The 22,135-nt window shown below is 28.7% G+C and overlaps 1 protein-coding gene across 2 annotated transcripts in view; it reads left to right on the top strand.

Annotated features, from left to right (window-relative positions):
• Positions 1-21,854, top strand: part of LOC107449821 (cell adhesion molecule Dscam1) — a 383,590-nt gene extending 361,736 nt beyond the window's left edge. Inside the window, exons 20-26 of one of the 2 annotated variants that reach the window (XM_071177996.2) lie at positions 4,398-4,583; positions 10,997-11,293; positions 12,434-12,601; positions 14,309-14,410; positions 17,074-17,126; positions 18,324-18,399; positions 21,539-21,854. In XM_071177996.2, the coding sequence (XP_071034097.2) occupies positions 4,398-4,583; positions 10,997-11,293; positions 12,434-12,601; positions 14,309-14,410; positions 17,074-17,126; positions 18,324-18,399; positions 21,539-21,657 (1,001 nt within the window). In that variant the 3' untranslated portion in view covers positions 21,658-21,854. The remainder of the gene's footprint in view (positions 1-4,397; positions 4,584-10,996; positions 11,294-12,433; positions 12,602-14,308; positions 14,411-17,073; positions 17,127-18,323; positions 18,400-21,538) is intronic. The other variant, XM_071177997.2, reaches the window with a different exon arrangement.
• The last annotated feature ends 281 nt before the right edge of the window (positions 21,855-22,135 follow it).

Below are 22,135 nucleotides of genomic sequence, written 5' to 3' on the forward strand. Positions count from 1 at the left end.
GCAATCGACATACCACCAGCAACTGCTTGCAAACATTGTTGCAGCTTTTCTAAAGTGTAATCAAGGTAATTTCTCGTTCGAGGTATTTTTTTTTATAACGTGTGACAATTTTTCTGTCGAAAAAAAAAACGAATGAAACTCTGCAAAAAGTAGCCCCACAGTGCATTTTTTTTCATTTTCCGTTTATTTGTTATTAATTTTAAATTTTTTTTAACTCTAACATGATATAATTGTTTAATAATGTATAAATAAAAAATTTTGCACTTACGACAGTTGTTTTATCAACATCTTTGCATTTCACAGCTAAAGTTTCCACGCACACTTTTCGACATCCGACGTCCTCGGAAAATTGTTGACATTGGATGAACGAAACACACTCTGAGATTGTTTTAAAATTCGAAAAAATATTTGTAGTAATAGAAGAGACTTCTATCTTCAAATTCCACACATTTTTAACTTGAAATAAACATAATACTGAATAGCAGCACTTGAAAAATGCCAAATTCGAATTTGCACAAAGTAGCCCCGAATGACGGTATCATTCTCTCTTTTAACGTAGCAAAAAGTAAAAGTTTCGTAAAGCAAAAATAGAGAAGAAAAAAAAGAAAACCAAGTTCACTTGCTAATTATTTATTTTTTCTTCATACTGTTTCCTTTTAAAATAAACATAAAGAGATTTTAGAATTTCGCTGTTCAAATGTATGTTTTTTGTCTACAAAAGTTGCTATTGAACTTAGATGTGTGGAGAATAATTTAGGGATAGAATTGGACTAACTTTATTTTAAGCGGAATACAATTATATAACAATAAACATATGTCGACTGCTGAATAATGTACGGTGCGAAAACTAAAGATAGAGAGAGCACCTTACTCATTTTTCATCTAATGGTTTGATTTAAGCTCATTATAATGCAATTTTAATGAAGAAAGAAATTAACTTTAAATATGCTAAATAGTTTGCGAAAGTGATACTTTAAGAACGATAATGATAATGAAGTAAGACAAGATAATGAAATAGGACAAAGAAACGTAATTTTTCAGTATAAACTAATTTTTTGCAAAAGTACTTGAATCGTACCCTTGCATTATGTTGGGGTTTGCCGCAATCTGGAAAATACAGTTTTAATAGGTTACTCAGTAGAGACGTCAAAAGTTTTGAAACATTTCTGTTACTTTCGTGTTTTGCATTTTTAATAGCACAAAGAATCCTCGGGAATTATTCGGCAGATTCCCTTTAAATTTGGAATTGATTTTATTTAAAATTACGTAGAATAAATTGATGTAAAAATGTTTATACATTTTAATTGAAAAATCTTTTGACCATTAGTAATTCAAATTTTAAAAAAAAAATTTTAAATAATTAAAAAAAATAATTTTTTATATTTCTTCTTTATATAAATAAGTGTATCAAAATGATGTAAAAATATTTTAATTCACTTTATTAGTTCCGGACATTAGGCGAAATACGCAAAAAAATTACATTCACTAACCACTTTCAACCTTAGCTGTTTGGAAGTAAATTTTCCAGTTCTCGGAAAACTTTATGCTCTGCCAATCGAAAATACAAATTTTGCTGAAAACGGGGCAGTTTGTTCAGCGAAAGAACGTTTTTGTAACTGATTTCATAGCTTGAAATATCAACAGTAGTTGACACTTCAATCAGAGTGTTCGCTTTTTATTTTGCACATGCAGCTGAACTATTTTATTAATTTAAGGTATTTTAATTTAATAAGATAATTTTAAATCACACTGCCAGATGAATCAGAAAAATGTTAACTCTTGTTCAAAGACTTATTCAAATCTAAACTAGCTTTTTCATACTAAAAATATAATTGATATACCCTCTTCGTCTCTACACTGTAGAAAATTATAAATCAAATTACGGAAAAAATTATCGGCATTTATATGGACAGCACTTTTTACCGAAAAATCTTTTTCTGCCGTTACGTTTTACGAAACAGAAAATCTGATATATCGTACATTTTTTATAATATTTTTTTATTACAGTAATTTACAGATTTTGCATCAAATATTACTATAAAAATTGCGGTATAAAATTTTAGGATGAAAATGAATTTTATGTTAAAATGATTTTACAGATGCTATACTTAAGGTGCCAGTATTTTTTGTTGTAATTTGATCCGGAATTTTTTACACTGCAATAGCATAAAAGGCTTTCAGCTTAATTCAGCATCCCTACCGGTCAATTGCAGCAGATATCATTCCGGATAAGCAGGCTCATCCTTCCTAGTTCCTCTCATTTCCCACCATTTATTTTCCATGTCAACATGAGTCTTCCTTGTTCTCTTTCGTCCCTATGTTAAAACTTAAGCTTACGTCGATCGCATTCTTGAAAAGTTATTGATCTACGTCTCTTGTTAATATTAGGAAGTTTCTTCTTATTCTCTTAAATAAATTGAAGTCAAAATATTTTCAAATTTCTGAACCACCTATTTTGTTTTTTGTTCAATCTCCCTGCATCCCTAATACAAGTATTCTTTTCCTTATTAATTTTTGTTTAATTTTCACATTTAATTTTGTCATTAATTTCACTTCAACGGAGGACGATGAAGGGAAAAAATGTCACAACTTTAATAAAATTTTAACATGAAATCCAAAAAAAAAAATTCAATTGAATATCCTTTCCTTGATTTTTTAATATCAGAATTGCCGCTTTTTATTCATAATTTTACTTTTATGCGTTCTCAAAATGCAATAAAATGTAAAAATTCGCTTTTTTTCTAAAATATATGCTAATAACATCTTTCCCATTTTCCATCGCACCCAATAAAATATTTTAGAACCGTTAAATAATAATTAAAATAAAAACTGAATTTTATCAAGGCATTAAATATTTATATTGCAGTAAATATTAAAACAAAAATAGAGGACTGTAAACATTGTGTTCAATCTAATATTATCATCGTAAATTTTTTCTCATATTAATTTTATTATTTTCATAAAGTATATATCAACTTAAGTTTCATTTTTAAAGTTTAAAAAAAGGTCGTCGTTGACTCTGCTGCTTTTAAAATGTTCCCTCCTCCCTCCTCAAGCGATAAAAAATGGAAATGAAGACATTAGTTTTATTACACCAATTGCACAATCTGGAAGGCAGAAGTGATATTTCGAATTCGATGTAGAACGCAGTTTGTATGCAGTCGAACTAACTGAAATCGCTTTTTTTCTCGAGTGATTTATATTGTCCTCAAACTTTATTTTTTTAGCAGGTATTTCAATTTTAATAACAAATCGATTCGTATAATATGAAATATGAAGTTTGCGAAAACCTCATAAACAAACGTCTTAAATTATAATAAATCTGCAAAATCAATAAAGGGAAATTTTGGAGAATGATTCTTCAACATTTATTCTGCAATCCAAAGCAGTGCACACAAATCAACGGTAATTTAACTCAACGTTTGGGCCGTTCATCGAGATGATGTTGTATTTTGTGTTCTCTTGCTAACTAATTTATTTTACATCCAAACACTATTATTTGAGCTTTTAGAGCTTTTAAATGTAAAACAGATCCATTGTTACAAAGTAATGGTAATGTTACATTTACTCTATCTGTTAATTTGTATGTTTGGCTGTTTGAAGTCAACGTAACATAATTCATAACTATAAAATTACAACTTTGAGAAAAAAGTTCCAACTTTTGAATTTGAAATATGTTTTGTTGGGTGTTTCTTCGAATATAAAATTTTTTGGTCTCTTTAACAATAAAAATAATTTACGAAATCATCATAGATATTCGGTAAAGACTGCACATTTAGAATACTTACCCAATACTTACCAATTTCCCAAAATTTTCCCTTCTTTTCAACAATTCTATTGCCAGTGTACTTCATCAGACTATTTTTCCAATATCTTTCAACAGCTGTTAAAGGTAACACCATCAAAAGCATTATTGTAGCTTTAAACAAAATGTGTTTATACACTGGATCGAGAAAAAAAAGTTAGCATACTCACTTACTTCAAAACTTGCTTACGGGATGGTACGTAAAACAGAGAAGTCTCCCTATTACATTTAACATGGAACATCATCTTATGAATATGTGTAATTTTAGATATATATATATATAGCTAAAAAAAGGAAAATTATGTATAAATTACTTGACGACTTTATAAGTAGAACTCTGAATGTGAAATTCATTTTATACTGTTATACTTTTTATTTTAAATACTGATTTTTAAAATAGGAAAAAATGGTGTGGAATAAAATTTAGCCGAAATGTTTATATCATATTCATCGTAAATTAAAAAATTGCAAATGCACCTGATTGCAATACAAGTGATAAAATTGTTTTAAAAAAGATATTAAAATCAAAAGTGAATTAAGATGTGTAACTGTTGAATAATGTTGGAAATCTTAGAATTCTACTTTGTTTCAGAGTACAACATTCATTACAAAAGTGATGAGGAAGAGTGGAAAGTAGACAAACTCGGAAGTAAAAAAGAACGGTACACTATACACAATTTAAAGTGCGGTACCAGATACCAACTTTATATGACCGCATCCAACAGCCTAGGAACGGGGGAACCAAGCACTCCAGTATTTGCTAGGACAGAAGGAGCAGGTAAGATCCTTTCTTTGCTTGACATTTATGGAAAATAAAGACCCTTAATTACCCGTATGTATAAGGACATGCAGTAGTTTTGGTTTTATAGAGCAAGAACTTTCCTCAGTGTTCAGACACAAAATGACAGGATAAAGCAAGAGACAATCACGTTGCAATAAGGAACAAAGTAAGGCTTAATCAATAGGGGAAGAAAAACAAAATGAACAAGATAATAAAATTAGGGAGATAGCAAGCAGGGGGGTGATTGTAACCACAGGGTGCAGGAAATAAAATAAAATTATAATAATTTCCTGATATTAAGAAAAGTGGGATACTAGGGAGGTTTTTAACTTAATTATTTAAATTTTTCAAAGTTTTAAATCATTCCAAGAAGTCAAGATTAGTAGATGAAGAGCAGTGTTAACTCATTCTAGTTAGAGAAAACTCAAACTAATTATTATATTTCCAATTATGGTGGGTGATGGAAGTTTTTCATTTTTTCATATCTTTCTTGTTTCCATTCGAAGTTAAAGGGAAGGTTTAGTTTGTCTAATATACATAAGCCCACACTAGCAATAAATTTGAAAATAAATCCAGTTATTAAAATCAGTATTATTTTCCTTAAAGTATCTTAAATTTACAAGGAAGAAAATATCACATGAAACTTAAAATCTTATCAATACGGGGGCTGAATAATGAGGCATCAGATTCTCGACCAATATGATTGTTTTACCTTATTATCCGAAAATCGGAAGGAATAGGGGAGAGTCGGGTAGCCCCGCCCAGCGGGTACCCCAGCCCACTGTCAATTTCATATGTATAGAATATTTTTTCAAGTCAATGGGCCATCGGACATTAATTGTTATATTAAAAAAATATTATTTTCAAAGTTTCAAGTATTTATGCAGCTGGTAACATGGTAAACAATAGTTTTGAAAATATGTTGAATACAGTAGTCATGAAATTAAGAAAAATTGGTTGAATGTTTCGATTAAACTTCATTTTAATACTAAAAAAATAATTTTTTCTATACATACAGCATAAAAGTATGTAGTCTTAAGTTTAATTTGCACGAAGAAAGAAGTTTATATGCGAAAAATTGTTCGAGTAATTACAAATTTACAAAAAAATTGGATTTCGGGTAGCCCCGCTTACATGAATGTCTGGTATCACCGCCCAATTTTATTTCGTTGATAAATGTACGGTTGCAAAGATTATTATTTTATTGCTTCAAATTTGAATGTTATATGCATTTTTAACAACAAATATATGTCTTAATGTTATATGAAACATAAATTTATATATTTAAAAATGAAAAATTAAATATTTTTGAAATTTAATTGATATATCCAAATCAAATTTAATATCAAGAAATCATAAATATTATGACAAGCTATTTGCTTACTTATTTATTTTCACTTATTTGTGAACGAATCAATCTACAGAAGCATTTGAATGCAATCAAAATACAAAGTGAAATTGTAATTTTATAAGAAGTATTTTATATTAAGTTTATAAGAAGAGATCAACCAAATAAGTTTATATTGAAAAACAACTATTGTTATTAATTATTGTTACTTAAATTAAATTATTTTCGTTAAATATTTAATATAAATATATATTAATATTATAATATATTAATATACATTAATAATGATAAAAAGTATGACATTTGTTGTTATTAAATGATAGAATTCACTAAAAGTATATAAATATGTAATAAATAAAATAATTTTGTGATAAAAATGATAAATGAGGTTTATCTATTGTCAATACATTGGTCATTCTCATTTACACCTGAAAAAATAGCCAAAAAACATAATTTTTGTAACTGGGCGGGGCTACCCGACACATTTTGAAAAGAGCTGAAAAACATGTTTTTTTAAATTTCTATTTTTTTAAGTTTAACTATTCTTTTTTTGGTTTATTCTTTTTGCATTATTTAATTAGATGATAAAACAATAGAAACATACAAAAATGTTGATTATTACTCAGTATTATACAGAAATATAAGCAATACTCCTTAAGTGAGCGGGGCTACCCGACTCTCCCCTATCCAAATTCAGAGAATTCTAATTATAGGTTTGAGTTTTTTTCGGCTAAAATCAGTCAACACTGATCCTCATTTACCAATCTTGACTCCTTGGAATGATTCCATATTCTGCAAAATTATAATAATTTAGTTAGTAATCTTGTTAGTATCCCATTCCTTTCTTATATTTAGACGTTTGTTTTAGTTTAACTCCTACTTCTCCCACCCAACCTCTTCATACCTGTTTTTATCACTCTTCTTCAAGCTTGTTCCTCTTCCACAGTAGGTTGAATCTCTTTTTAATCATAATTTAAAGTGTTTGTCTCGTTGCTTTCTTTTGTCATTTCGAGTTTCGGCCCTGAGGGAGATTGTTAAGTTTAATAAAACACTAAAAGATAAATAAGTTTGCATTTATATTTGCTGAGTTTAAATTTGACATTTTAATTAAACATGAGCTATATATTTAAATTTACCGAAGTTTTTACAATGTTAGCACGTTAGTTTGATTAGCAAAATTTAAAACTGAAGATGCAACAAGGTTTGACAGTTTATGAAAGTTTTTAAAACTCTCTAATTTCCTTTTTTTTTTTTTTTTTTTTGCTGTGATGTTCATTTTAAAGTATTTTTTCTGACCACTACACTGATTGAATATTGAAGGCGTGATTATTAAATATAACATCACTCAATTCATAAGCAGGATTCTTTTACACTCCTTGTTTCATATTTTTTAACTCTTTAATTTCCATAAATCGTGCAATCTTTGTACTTTTTGTTCGTAGGGGACAAAATAAAATTTTGTATTGATATATGCTTTCAAAACTTTAAAAAAATTAGAATATTCTAATTATTTGGACAAAAAAAACGGAGTGTTATAGTATTTTAAATCTGTATGCTACGCACATTTTTTTTATAAGAGGCTATAACCTATAATAATAAAATCAAGAATTTGAGTGTCCTTCTTATTACTCCAGAACCGATAGAGCTCTTATTATGTTCTTATTACTTCTGAACCGTTAGTATATTAAATATGTGTACTGCACAAATTTGATTTTACAAATAGGCTATAGCCTATAATGATAAAATGAACAATTTGTGCGCTCTTCTTATTACTCCAGAACCTTTAGAGCTCTTGTTACTTCAGAACCGTTAGCACACTAAATATGTGCACAACACAAATTTGATTTTACAAACAGGCTATAAAATGTAATAATATAATGAAGAATTTGTATGTGTCCTTTTTATTACTCCAGAATCGTTAGAGCTATGAAATTTGAACAGTGGTTCAAATTGGAAAATTCAGTCCCCGATAGTAAAATTATTTCAAAATTTCAAATTAGTCTGTATGGTAGAGCAGTTTGAAAAATTAAATTTTCTCATTAATCAAGCGTTGGAAATTTATTTAAATTAATTCAAAAACGATTTTTTTTTCAAATATTTTAAAGATAACATTAGCGATTTTTGCCAGCTTACAGATAAATTATGTCAAAGAAGGAGTTTATCACACGTTCTTTCTTTATTTTTCTTTTCGTTTTATCAAGTAAACTAAAGGATTAATTTGAATGTGATAGCTAAGATGAGCTACGTCACAATATTGTCTGAAGTTACATGTTTATTTTGTTCATAATTAAACTTTGAAAATGTGTTTCAATCAAACTTATTAACTCATAATAAACAAAATTTAATCAAAAATTGTATTCGGAAAATTAAAAGCAAAACTAATAATAAAAATTTATAAATTTGTTTAGGAGAAATATAAAAAATCTCCAAACTACTATTGAAGCCAATTATACTTAATTTATTTAAATCATATGTATGTATTGAAATAAAAAATAAACTTTATAAAAAAAAGAAAAATTAATGAAGAAACGATACTCAGTTACTTAAAGGAAGCACGGAAAATCGTCATATAACTATTGACGCCAATGCTTAATTAATATTGGTATAATGAAATAAAATAAATAAATTGAAATAAAATAAATAAACTCTGTTTCGAAAAGTCTAGTTAGTTAAAAAAAGAGTACTTATTTTCTTAAAGGAGCAATAAAAAATTCCCATTCCATTATTAATGCAGATGATTATTAATTAATATTAGTAATATGCATTAATTTAAATAAAAATTAAGCTACGACTAAAAAGCAAATTTAATGTTGAAAATGTACTTATTTGTTTAGGAAAACCGTAGAAAATCGCAATATGCAGATGACGCTTAATTACTTTTGGTAATACTTACTACTGCTATTATGGTAATTGATGCAGCTTTAATAAGGAACTCTACTGTGAATTTTTCGTAGTTTTAGAAAATATTTTTTCATTGGTAGCATATACAGCTTATTAACTTTAATGAAACAGAATTTAAAAAAAAGAATTTTTTTCATCACTATTTATGAATATTCTAAATAGTATATTAAAGATCAAATTAATGGTTATATGCTCTTAACTCCTTATTGTAAGAATTCTATTTGTATTTTTAATTTTCGGGCTTTAATTTGCTGCCACGGATAAATGTATTTCACACAAAACTCAAATATTGAAGGATATGAATTGGATACGAAATATATTAATATGGGTTCATAGCTTTTTTTTATACGTTTGATCATTTTTATAACTGCACCAAAACTCATCAATTTTAATGGTAATACTGTGGAAATAGGTATCTTGCAGCCCCTCGAAATAGATAAGTACCTGAAAAAATTGCTTGATAGAGATGAATTTTGACTAAAATGAGTTGACAGCAAAAAATTGCATCATGCCAAGTGATATTGATTACAGTTAATTATTATTCTGATAAGATGAACTACATGAAACGCATTGTGTTTAATTAAAATGTGTGAAACCACCAAATACCAATAAATAAATGAATTAATAAATAAATGAATTAACTATTTTAACTGTATTAATTGTGTCACTATATTCCTTTCAATCTTGCACGTGATTTAGTACTCCTGTTCAGTACTGATTTATTGATACTTTTCTTTTCTTTTTCTTTATTCACCCCGTACGTAGAACGCGCATTCATCAAGTTATTTTATTAAATAATGGCATGTTTTGATATTGAAATGATTTCGGTCTTGATACCTGATTTTTAAAAGTGATTTTATTTTCCAATAATTTTATTGGTGACGATCACTGAATTATAAATTTAATAGCTGCACTGCGAAAACTGTTGTTTAATATCCCTCCGATGATGTTAACAAACTTTTAAAAAAAATTGTGAAGAAATATGTTATTTCAGATTAACACTAAATTGAACTTTCACATATAGTGATATATATAATCACCTTATATCTATTTCATATATATAAGGTGATAATTCTAAGGAAATTTTTAAAAAATGAAAACGTTTGAATCTAAACGCATCAAATGTAATGAGCTTACTCCAAACGAGAATTATTTTCACTTCCAAACACAGATATTATTGAGCTTTGAAGATCGCTAGCAAGTGCTTTACAGCCGAGAATGATTTGACTTCAAGTTAGTGGAAATCTCAACCAAAACAAAATTGTCCTTTTGAAATATGTATGAAGGCTTTTAGTTGTGTCATAAGGATAATAATATTAATCTGTTAATTGTATGAAAAGATTTAATCATGTAAAATTTCTATTTGGTTCTTTTCTGTTCTCTCGGCTTCATCTTTATGTTCTCTCTGTGCTACGCGTACATTTTCTATGCGAACCAATTTTATTTTAAGAATTATTGTGCACATGCATCATAAACTGATGATTCTTAGTTTGTATTGTATAAATAACTTTACTGATTCTTATGTGTACCTTAATTTATTGCAATTATAAGTGTTAGTGCTACAAAATGCTAAAAATGGTGGTGTTTGCCAACCATGTATTGCAAAAGAACATTCTTAGTGTTGTGGAACAGTAAACTTAACACCACTTTGCTGTAAATGTAGTTGCTACCGTTTTGTGCGCTAAGATACTCGAAAAAGTACGATACGGAAAAGTTGGCGGCCTGATGGGAGAGTGGTTAGCTTGCCTGAATACGAAGCCAATAGCTGCGGGTTCGAATCCCGCTCAGGGCATGGATGTTTCTTTCTCTGTGTTGTCCTCTGTTGTGTGTGATGAGTGAATGTGGCCTACCTAATGAGTCTGTTGCAGTGTGACTTGAGTAATGTTGCTAGTCTCAGTGACTCTAGTTGCAAGGTACTTACCAGGCAAAATGAGCAGCATTTCCGGCTCCATCCTTGGCGAAGAAAGATGATTTCAGTGCCTGCCATGAAAAAAACATTTAACAAATAAAAATGTACGAAAAAGTTTTCAGCTGGTATGTCAGAATTATGTTTTTTAAAATGAATAATTTTTTGCTAATCCCACGTTATTTAGCTAAATTTCTTTGGTGAGTTGATACTTGTGGTAGATCTTAATTAATGAATCGACTTATCTTATTTCAGCCCCGATGTCTCCACATGAATCAGCTTTCATAGTACCGAATGCGACCTCTGTCACACTCATCATGTCTGCGTGGAAGATCAGCGGGTGTCCCATCAAGCACTTCATGGTCCAGTATCGTCCCAAATACCAAAGCCAGTGGATACTTTCCACAGAAAAATTAGAGATGCCCAGAGAGACTTACCTATTGCGTCATTTGGCACCGGATCGTGACTACGATGTGATGGTGATTGCTCATAGTGACGCTGGTCTTACGCAGGGAGAATACGCAATCAGGACACTTCCTTTATCAGCATTAGGTAAAGTATGAATCCTTTTATTCAGTTTTTCAATTCATAACAATTTTCTCGATTCAAAACTTAAAGAAAATCGTATGAATTTGATCATGCTATCTTGAACAAAAATTCATTTTTTTTTTTCTAAATTGAGTTTGTATTTTTTATTTCTCTTCGAAGTTAGCGTAATTAAAAATAGTGATACTAAAAAGTTTATTTTCACAAATATATACAGTTCAAGGTGCAATTTAAATTCGATTCCATGTTTCTTTCAAGGAAATTAGAAATCTATAAGTAATTAATTATAAATAAATTATAAATTTACTTTGTTTCATTCTTTTCTCACTGCTTGAATTGTTAAATAAAATGAAAAAAATATTTAAAGCACGTGTTTTTAAGTATTTTGAGGTTCTAACTAATTGAATTAAAAAATAATTAAAAAATTAATTAAGAATAATTAATTAATTAAAAAAAAATTAATTAATTAATTAATTAAAAAATTTATTAATTAATTAAAACATTAATTATTTAATTAAAAAATTAATTAATTAATTAAAAAATTAATTAATTAACAAAAAAATAATTACAAAATTCTGAAAACTGTAATATTTACCTCCATTTGACACTTTACTCTCTTTCTTTTCCTTCTTTCTTTATTACAAAATTCTTTAAAAAAAATAAATTAAGTGAGTCCAATTGTATAATCAATCGAAATAACGTTTAAATATCTCATTAAATAAATCAGCTTAAACTATTTTAGATGGCTTTGGATAAATTTTTAACAGCAACAAAAACCTCTGAACTTATCTTAAAATTACCAATTAAAAAAAAAAGATGAATATACAATTTTTTTCTTTTTTTGTTATTTATACATTACTGTTGAACTGAAATATTTTATGTACCCCTTTCCCCAAAATTGTTTATTTAACTACATTCTTCTTGTCATTTATTCAAGTAATTCCTGTTGCATGAGATTCAATACCTTGACTCATTTTTGTAATTCAAAATGTTGTTACGTGAACTCAAAATTGTATTCTCACGAAAACTGACGGACTCGTGATACCATAAGCTCTGTGTAGATAACATTTGTTTAGTGAAAGAAATGTGTTGTTTTATTTTTAAATTTCAATAAAGAAAACTTATCAAATGTATTCTTCTTCTCAGCGCCAACATCTTCTCCTGCTTTTGGGAAAAGAGAAACGGACATGCCCTTCTACAAAAATGTAGCTCTGGTCGTTCCCGCAGTCGTCAGCTCACTCGTTATGCTGGTTCTTCTGTTCGCCATTGTGATCTGTTTCAGAAAGCACTCACAAGATCGCCGAGCTCATCATGGTAACCCTCCATAAGCTTTACGTGTTGCGTCTATTCATTTACAGGGATGATCTGATAACTCCTGAAAATAGTGTGCATTAAAGATATGTTTCAAAGTCACCCCTCACACAGGCCGAAATATAATTCTGTAGGAGAGAGTCCTTCTTTGGTTAGGCTCTCTTCAACTCTAATCTTTCTTTACGTGTATTTTTATGAAAATGACCATCAAGCTACCCACACTGCTTAAAGCGTTCGTATTGTGACATAGCAATGTGAAATACACTAGTAACGGATAGAAATTATTAAAAATTTGATTTGTAATAAGTGAAAATTAAGTAAATTTCAGTAATTAATTAAGACAGAGTGAATTTTTTTAGTTTTATATCATATTTTTTCACTATCAGTCACAGTCGACTAACGGATCCTAAATGGAAAGTTTAGTAACTGTCAACTGTGATTTGACGTGGCACTCAACATGTAAATGACTTCATAACCCTTCTTCCTTTAGTGAATTTTTTAGTTTTAAAAAGAGAGTGAGTCTGCAAAAGACTTGTCTGAAAAGTATGGGGAAGCATTCATATCACCTAATTCTGAAATCAAAAGAATTGAATAAAAATGAACGAGGTTTAAGAATCAAAGTCATTAAGAAAACCTCAATATTGAAATGATATAAAAAATTTTAAAAAATTAAACTTGGACATTAAACGCTTTTACTGAAATATTTGCATCCAAGTATACTGCCTTGCTATTGAAAAAACTGGATCAGTGCAACCCTCAAGTGAAATACGTTTTTTTCTCTTTTTTCTAATCTATAACAGCAGGCGGTATTAGCTTCCTTCGAAATATATTCATTGAGTACGTAATATGCATGAAATATTTTTGGAGTTATGAGATCAATCCTGGAAATTAAAAGCTGCATCTATCCATTCTTTTAATGTTTCCGACTTCGAAGATTACTTGAAGGTGATATAATGTTCTCACTATAATGATATTCTTTTGGTGTATTAATGAAATTAAAAATTCCACATATGTTCTTTTAATACAATGAGCCCAATCGAATTTTCTAAAGTGTTGATTTTCTTATAGTTAATTGTCTTCTTCCTGTGAGATGAATGAATTTAATCGGAAAAAAGATAAGCACTCCTTTACTTCTGAAAGAAAGCTACGTTTTTTGTATTTATTAGCCATTTTATTAAAAACATTTAATTTATTGGTAAACGTTATATCTTTGAATAAATAACGATAATCTAACTCCCTTATAAATTGATTTCCCCGTGATCAAAAAAACATATAATATTAAGAAATAAATGTATAGTACTTATAAAAATAATTCAAAAAAGCTTTAATTTGATGAAAGAATTTAGATTTTATTGAACACAGTGTATAAATGTTATATCTCTTAGTTAAAAATTTTAATAAGATATTTAGTTGCATAAGTAATTACAAAGTTGTACAAAGTTGCAGGTGACATAAAAAATGTGAATTCCATTGAATGAATTTTGCTAATTTTTTCGTAAACAATATTCTATTTATTTGAGTATCGTTACACTTACATATTCAACTCATTTTGAAAAAAGTATAAATCAATTTTTCCATAATATCAAATTAGTTTTACTAATATGGTTTTATATATTACTTGATCTTGCAGAAATATTTAAAACATTCGTATATTAGATTAGAAAAAAGTTTCTTATTATTTTTAAAAAAATCTTTTGTTTTCTTTTACAGAATGCGACAACCGAAAACCTTGTACAGATTCACTTATGATGAACGATATATCTAAGCAGTTACCACCCAAGACGGCAAAATTTTCTCATTACTCCTGTCCTGGTAGGTATGATAATAATACAATTGTATAAAGTTGAAAAAAAGGAAGTGAAGGCAAAACAATCACTGGCTCTTCACTTTCTTATTGGGAACTCTGTTTCATTAAAAGATCCAAGCTTTATTTATTGTAACTCATACCACTAGTATGCGCACTGGTATCCCACCACTGGAATCATAGCACACCACTGATACCATACTGGTATCACACCACTGATATCATAACACATGTCCTGGTACCTTGCTGGACATAAAATGCGACCGGAGAACCCAGACTGCTTTGGCCCAATTTGCAAGTAGCCATCTTAAGTGCCTTACTTTTGAGGGCGGGCAGGAAGATCTTCCCTACTTGCAAAAAATGCTGTGTTCAACCATTTTCGCCGGAACCTATTCTGGTGTGCCTTGGACTTTCTAAGGTGGATCTTGCATCAGATACCCTTTTTAGTGCCGATTTTCTTGCTGTCAGAGGTGTCCTGGAGCTTATCTGACACATGTCAGATTAAGGGGATAAGCAACAACAACTATTGTACATTTTTAGGATGCTGTGCAGATTGAACTCCAGACCAAAACTGATTACTATTACTTTTTCCTAATTCAGACGGTAGATGAAAATGTTCAGGCGATAGTAAACTCTGATTATTCTCGTTAGAGGTGGTGATTTCAAATTTGTCGAGGTTTGACTTCTTTAATTGACTGCGTTTCTGATTATATCACGGAAATATAATTTACTTTAGTAGATCTTAAAATTTGATGGAGAACACAATGAAACCTTTTAAATAAAGTTTAGTAGTAGTAACGCATTTGCATATCACTAGAGCTGCACAATGAGCTATTGGCGACGGTCTGGGTAACATCCCTGAGAATGAAGCGGTGACGACAAAAAAATTGATCCTCTGTTGACGGAGTGGCTGCGTCCGTTTCGACAGCCCGACATCCCTCATGCGAAGTTGAGCATTTTATCGAGAACGATACCGCGTTCCCTCGGTTCCTTCGTAGGCTGATCGGCAGCCATTCACTGACGGCAGCCAGTAAAGCTTGACTTCGGTGATCTGCCGTTTACTGTGTCTTACCGATCAGTTTACTGAGAGGCAAATACACTTTTGAATGAATATTCTATAGAATATAATTCTAGAGTATGATTTCAGCAACAAGACTGAAAATAATATCTCTTACAAAATACTAAATAAAAGATAAAGTTAAATACAACGAAAGAAAACGCAATTGTTTCAATATTTCGATAGTTTTCATTTTAATTTATTTCCTCATGCTTTACAATTTAATGCATCCTTTGGGTTTGACCAATTGTGTTTTGTGTTCCTATTTTAATATTATTTTTCTAACTTCAAAATAATAAATAACTACAAAATTTGAAAAATAAGGAGTCATACAAGGTAATTTTGGGCACAAATATTAAAATTATTTACCCAATTTTTTCACTGAAGATATTTTTTTTTTATTTAATAGAAGTCGAAAAAATTTTGAAGTGTTATGTATCCTGATTGTTTAAAAATTTTAAAAATTCTAGTTGACAATTTAAAATTTTAGTTGAAAAAACGCGTTATTTGAATAAAATCAATAGAATTTTTTCTGATTTATTAAATTTTACAAAACCATAAAATTAAAATTTGAGTTCTTATTTTTAGCAATATGAAACCTTTTCATTGTATTTTAAATATTGTTTTGCCAGTTTATTTCTATGACAAAAACTGAATGTTCTTTTCAAAATTTAAGTTTGTTTAAATTCTCTCTCCCTCTCTCATTCAAAGTATTTCAGTTAAAATTCTTTGTACTAGTACAGTAATTTTATTTAAATATTTTATGTCAATTCCGAACAAGAACAAAATTCAAGAGGTAGTTTTAATTTTGCTTCCTTTAAACATTTTCAAAATTAAAGTGTAACGCATTGCAAATGCAATTAATTGTCAAACCTAAACTCTTCATAAAAATCATTCTAAAAGTTACGTCTTCTAAATCATCCACTTAAACTTTATTTAAAACACAAGAAAGAACAAGACAAAATTTAATAAACTCTAAGAGGAAGAGAGCAATAACCATCTTAATCGGATCAATTGCGGTGGGAGCTTAGAATTTAAAGAATTGCGAAGCTGGTTTGTTTCACTTCTATTTTAATATAGAAGAAAGCTTTTACACCAAAAATAAAACTTTTAGAAATCTAATTCATTTCCCTCAAGTTTATTTTAGATACTTTCTTAGATTTAAAAATAATCAATGTCTCCTCTTCTTCTATTATGTAACATCTGCCTTTTCTATTTTCAGCTTTTGATAAATATTCACCTCATTAAAATGTATACGAAACAATTATTTCTTTAGTTTTTTAAACCAGGACATAAATGAAACATATTTAAAAAAAAATATTTCTAAGAAAAATAAACGTAGGATGTAAAATGCGTCTTTTTTTTGTTTGGAGAGAAATATTGGTTGTGGCTACTTTTTCTCGTCTCCTTCAATACGAATCTTAAATATAAACAAATATTAATGATTGTACATAGTTCATTTAACTATATACTCATTACATTTTATTCTGCATATTAAAAGCACAGTTTTGGAAAGTTCTTGACAAAATGCAATTATTTTAAATTATTTTCAAATAGTCTTATATATTTTTAGTTTATATGTTATCATTGTTTCATCTATTCTAATATTTGCAGGTAAAACGGACTATGCTGAGCCTTATACTTGTAACGATACTTCCACGAGACAGGTAAATATTTATATCTTATTAATTTTAAAAAAAATTAAGTTCAAGTCATTCAAAATCCTATTGCTGCTATAAAATAAGAACAACAAACTTTTCTTTAAGCAACCCTTGCAATTGATTTTGTGATTCTTTGCTAATATAACCTTTAATAATCAATAACAAAGTCTGATAACTAATTTTTACTCTGCTGTCAATGTTTTCAATAATTATTAAGAAATTAGCATTTTAAACATGAAATATTCATATTTTAGATAATATATAGCTTATAATATTTTAAGTCGTTTACAAAGTTTGTTATTTTGAGATAGTAAAAACAAATTAAATGTAAAAAAAATATATAAAAAGTGATGACTATTTTTACTGTGTATTTGATACGATTCCTTCCGCGTGGTTTAAAAATTAGCAAAGATACTAGTTATTATTCCTTTGAAATAAGTGGGAAGATAAGTTGATTGAAGATGAAACACATCACAAGCCTTGTTGAAAACATTCTTTAATTGTTCAGGGTGTTCAAAAAATATGAAAGCTATGAAATACCTTAAGTAATACGCATCGGTTCAAAATTCTAAAAATACAAAAGTGAAATATTTTAAAAAGATGCATGATAGACTCAAACCCCCAACCTCGTTTTTGGGATTGTGGGAGAGAAAGTAATTCAAACTCTTCAATAAGGAGCTCCATTTTTTTATACACCGGAGTACAAAAAAGTACCGGATTTGACTTATAGGTTCTAGCATTCTGATTGCTCAGATGATGATGTGTTCGTAAAATTAAAAGAAGTACATATTATATGAATTCAAATTTTAAAAAAAATATTTTAGTATTTAATATTTTGAGAAAAACAATCTAATAAAACTAGATTCTTTTCGCCTGAGTACCGACTTCAGGTTGTGGAGTGGGGTTCAGTGTCATCGAATGTTTGTTTTGAAAATATTTCACTCATATTTATTTTAGATTTAAAATTAAATGTATTTTTCTAAATATATTTTACCATTTTCATACTTTTTAGACATTCTGAGTAAATGCACACAATTTTGTAGTTTTTTTTCTATACGAATAGAATGAAGCATTTAAGATTGAATAAATTAATTTTTTAGAGTAAATTGTTTATTGGTTTGCAACTATAACTTCATACATAGCCTAAATGTTGCTTATAGAACCAAATTATTTAAGTTCTATAAAGGTATACATCTATTTCAGGGATCTGATGGTCTTTTCGCAACCATTAAAAGGGGTCCTACGAGGCCTATTTATATGTCTACTTCTTATAAACAAGGTGAGATTACGTTGTAAAATTATTTTTTATGACTGTTTGCAAATTGCCTCGTTGAAACATTAATAAATAAATATTTTGTACACAGCTCATTAAGTCTCCTTCAGCTTTAGTATTTTCTCTGTAATTATCAATATTATTAGAAATATAAGTCACAACCTTCGAAAAGAAAGCAAATATGCAATTATTTATTTTCATTGGCACATGATTTTGTTTTTAATCAATGTATGTTACAACTATATTATTTATTATTTTTAATGAACATAACAAAACACCCTTAGCGGCGCATGGTACTTCTAGCTATTTATGGGTATACCAATTCTTATTCGCATTATGTATGTCTTACCTATCCTCCAAGGTTGCAACTGTTGTTCGAAATCAACCTGTATATAAGGCTGCTAAGACTTGGAAATAAATAAAAAAGTGGTATTTATGTTTCCGCCAAAACACATTCTCAATGCTCTTAAACTCCTCCATTGCAATGGGCACAGGAGTTCGTTTCGGTTAGACACGAATAAAATAGTATTTCAAACTTTCAAATTTTATTAACAGGAACAACCAAACAACAGAGTTATTTACAGCACTCACTTTCTTATTTCAAATAACAGTGTAATACATCACACCAGACTAACCATAATCTACCAACAAAACACAAGCTTCAAATCCTCAAGCGGTTATTGGAATCTCAGCAAAACAAGTCTTTCAAAGTCAGCAAAACAAGTCTTTGCAAGTCATAACACTACTTTAATCGCTGACAGACCACTCTAGCTACTACGAAATACACTCCAGTTTATATAGGCTTGGCGACCAAATCCTTGAATTTTCATCAAGAAGATTTTCACGAAGCTCCGTAAATATTAGTCTTAACACTTTAAGTTTCTAGAACTATCATTTCGTATTCCTATCATTTCGTCATAATTTATTTAATATGAACTTATTTTTGTAAAATGCTAATAAAAAAATACACTTTTAAAAAATACTTTTTTTTTCAATATCAATATATAGAAAAAAAATTAAGAAGGGAGATATATAATATTTGAATTTATAAAAATTTAATAAGTATTTCGCATCACGATTTATAATGCAAAATAATTAAATTCAAGATTAAAGAATTATTTTTCTTTGCTAAATATTTTCAATCTTAATAACAGTCATTTATTGAAAATCATAATTCAGCTTATTTTATTTATTTTCAGCTTATGCATGCAACAAGAACAAATTCATAATAATATATATTTATTCTTCTCGTTATTTATTTTAAAAATGAATAATAATCTTTTTTTTGTTCGTAAATTTACAGGATGCTAATGAACTTTGGTTTTTCATAATGCCGAGTTTCCTCCAAAAGACGATCGATCATTTAAGGTCTTATTACCGAAAAAAATTTCAGGATCTAAATAACGTTTGGCTTCAAATAAAAATCATATTAGTTCACAAAAGCTTTTAATCTTATATATAGTACTAGCTGATTACTCGTTCTTCGTATGGGGTGGAGAATGGTAAACAATCAATATTTCAGTATAGAACAACCTGCACAAAACTGTTAGACACATAGTGACACAATTAAGAAAACTGAAATAATTCCAATTCTTAAATTTTTCATTACATTTTGGTCTTTCCATTTGCTTTACGCTATTATATTCAGCAAAACACTTTTTAGTACATTGAGAAAAAAAATTTGGTAAAATTCCCGTACTGATTGGAAATAACATTTATATTAAAAAGAAAAACAAAGAACATAATTTTGGTATTAAAAATCAAAATTTATGATACTTAAACCTTAAACCATTCACTTAGAACATTTTTTGCTCATATGGAAAGGGTTCACCGGAAATTCTGGTTTTCCAAATTGCAGTTTTTATTGCTAAACATTTAGTAAAAAATACAAAAGTGAAAAGTAAATTTAACTGAATAAAGGATTTTTATGTCACTCTCAAGGAAATCGAGATAAAATTACCCAACACTACCACATATTATAAAACCATAATTTATTGTTAATTTTACGAAAGTCATAACCAAAGCGCTTCGGTAAAAATTACCAACCTTGTTGGTGTTTTCAGAGAACCAGAAACACTGTACGTTTTACAATATTCTGGTAGTTTTTTCCATACTTTTATCCCATATATTATATATATATATATATATATATATATATATATATATATATATATATATATATATATATATATATATATATATATATATATATATATATATATATATATAGTTCATCAATAAAGATTACCTATATGAAGAATCATTTAACATTATGCTGTTGCCCGAGACTAACTTATGGTAGTAAAATTTTACCACAATCAGTAGATTCTCCCATACAAATTCTATTTCATAATATTTCTCCATTAATTTTGCTTTTCAATGCATAACTTTTTTTTGTTTCAATTACTTATAAAGTATTTAGTTATAAAAAGTCACGCGTTAAAAGCATAACTATAAACGAAATAAACAAGTGGTTTCAAATAACTTTCGAAATACTAATCTGCTAATGCTATCCTTTTCATGCTGATTATTTGAGTTTATCTGACATAGCGAATGAAAAAATAGTTAGATATTAAGGAACGTATAAAAAACTCTTTTTTTCATGATAAATATAAGCTATCAAATATCAATGGCGTAATCTTTAAAATATTTGAAAGAAAGAAAATCGTCTGCAACAGTCTCTTTTCTATTGATTACGAGTTCTAAGTCAATAAAAAAATTCATACGGCTCTGCCGAAAGTGAAAATTTCGAATGAATTTTAGGATCAGAGGCTAAATTTACTTTTCAAAGCCATTGTTCAAATTTTAAGATGATAGAACAAGCAGCTCTGGGGTTATAAGAGACACACATACACACAAACTCTTTATTTTATTGTAGATTTAAAAAGAAAAAAAATGTTAAATAAAAATATGCATTTAAGGTTATGTTAACTTTGTACATGAAAAAAAAATGCAAACAGAATATCTTTCTTTCACAAACTTAATATGTTTCATTGAAGAAACTAGTGCCTAGATACCATTTAAAAAGAAAAGCACTGGTCCTGGTATTTACAAAATGAATCACTTTGCAATCGATGAATGTAATGACTTTTTTTTATGATTCTTTTTTTATTATGATTATGATTATTTGTTTGATTATTGACAGGAGGAGGTGATTCATTTTGTTCTCAGCATGTCTCCTCCCACGAGGATGGAAATAGAACAGATTCAATAAACAAGGAGAAATGGAATAATCCTCCGAACACTACCAAACCAATGCGGTGATAATGTGATATTAAATCTGGTTTTAAGAACAACTTCCACCGTCCTTTTAACCCTAAAACGGATTGATTTGTGACCTACTTCTTTTAATGGCCATCTCCAGAAAAAGGCAGAGCACGTGAAAGAAAGGGTCTTTCAAAAAACGACGATTACGGTACGCCTATCGCTGTACAACGTTTCTCTATCCTTGCAAAAGAAAACAATATCTGATGGATATCATGATACAAAAACATTGTTTGATATTGATATAATAGTGTATGATATTTATCACATTTCGTGCTATCAAAGTCTTGATGTGGTCCACCTGAAGGAGCGTTCCCACTTTTGTGATAATTTATTTGTAAATCTAATCGTACAACTATTGAATTTGGAGTGCCTTGAGTAGAATGGAACTTTCTCAAGGAGTTGTTCTTACGAGGCGATCAAATATATCTTTTGATTTAAAGGAGACAGTTAAGAGTTATTATGAATATATCATTTA

This window comes from Parasteatoda tepidariorum, chromosome 3 (genome assembly GCF_982258835.1).
Source record: "Parasteatoda tepidariorum strain Cologne lab strain chromosome 3, Ptep-v5.0, whole genome shotgun sequence".
Lineage (NCBI taxonomy): Eukaryota > Metazoa > Arthropoda > Arachnida > Araneae > Theridiidae > Parasteatoda > Parasteatoda tepidariorum.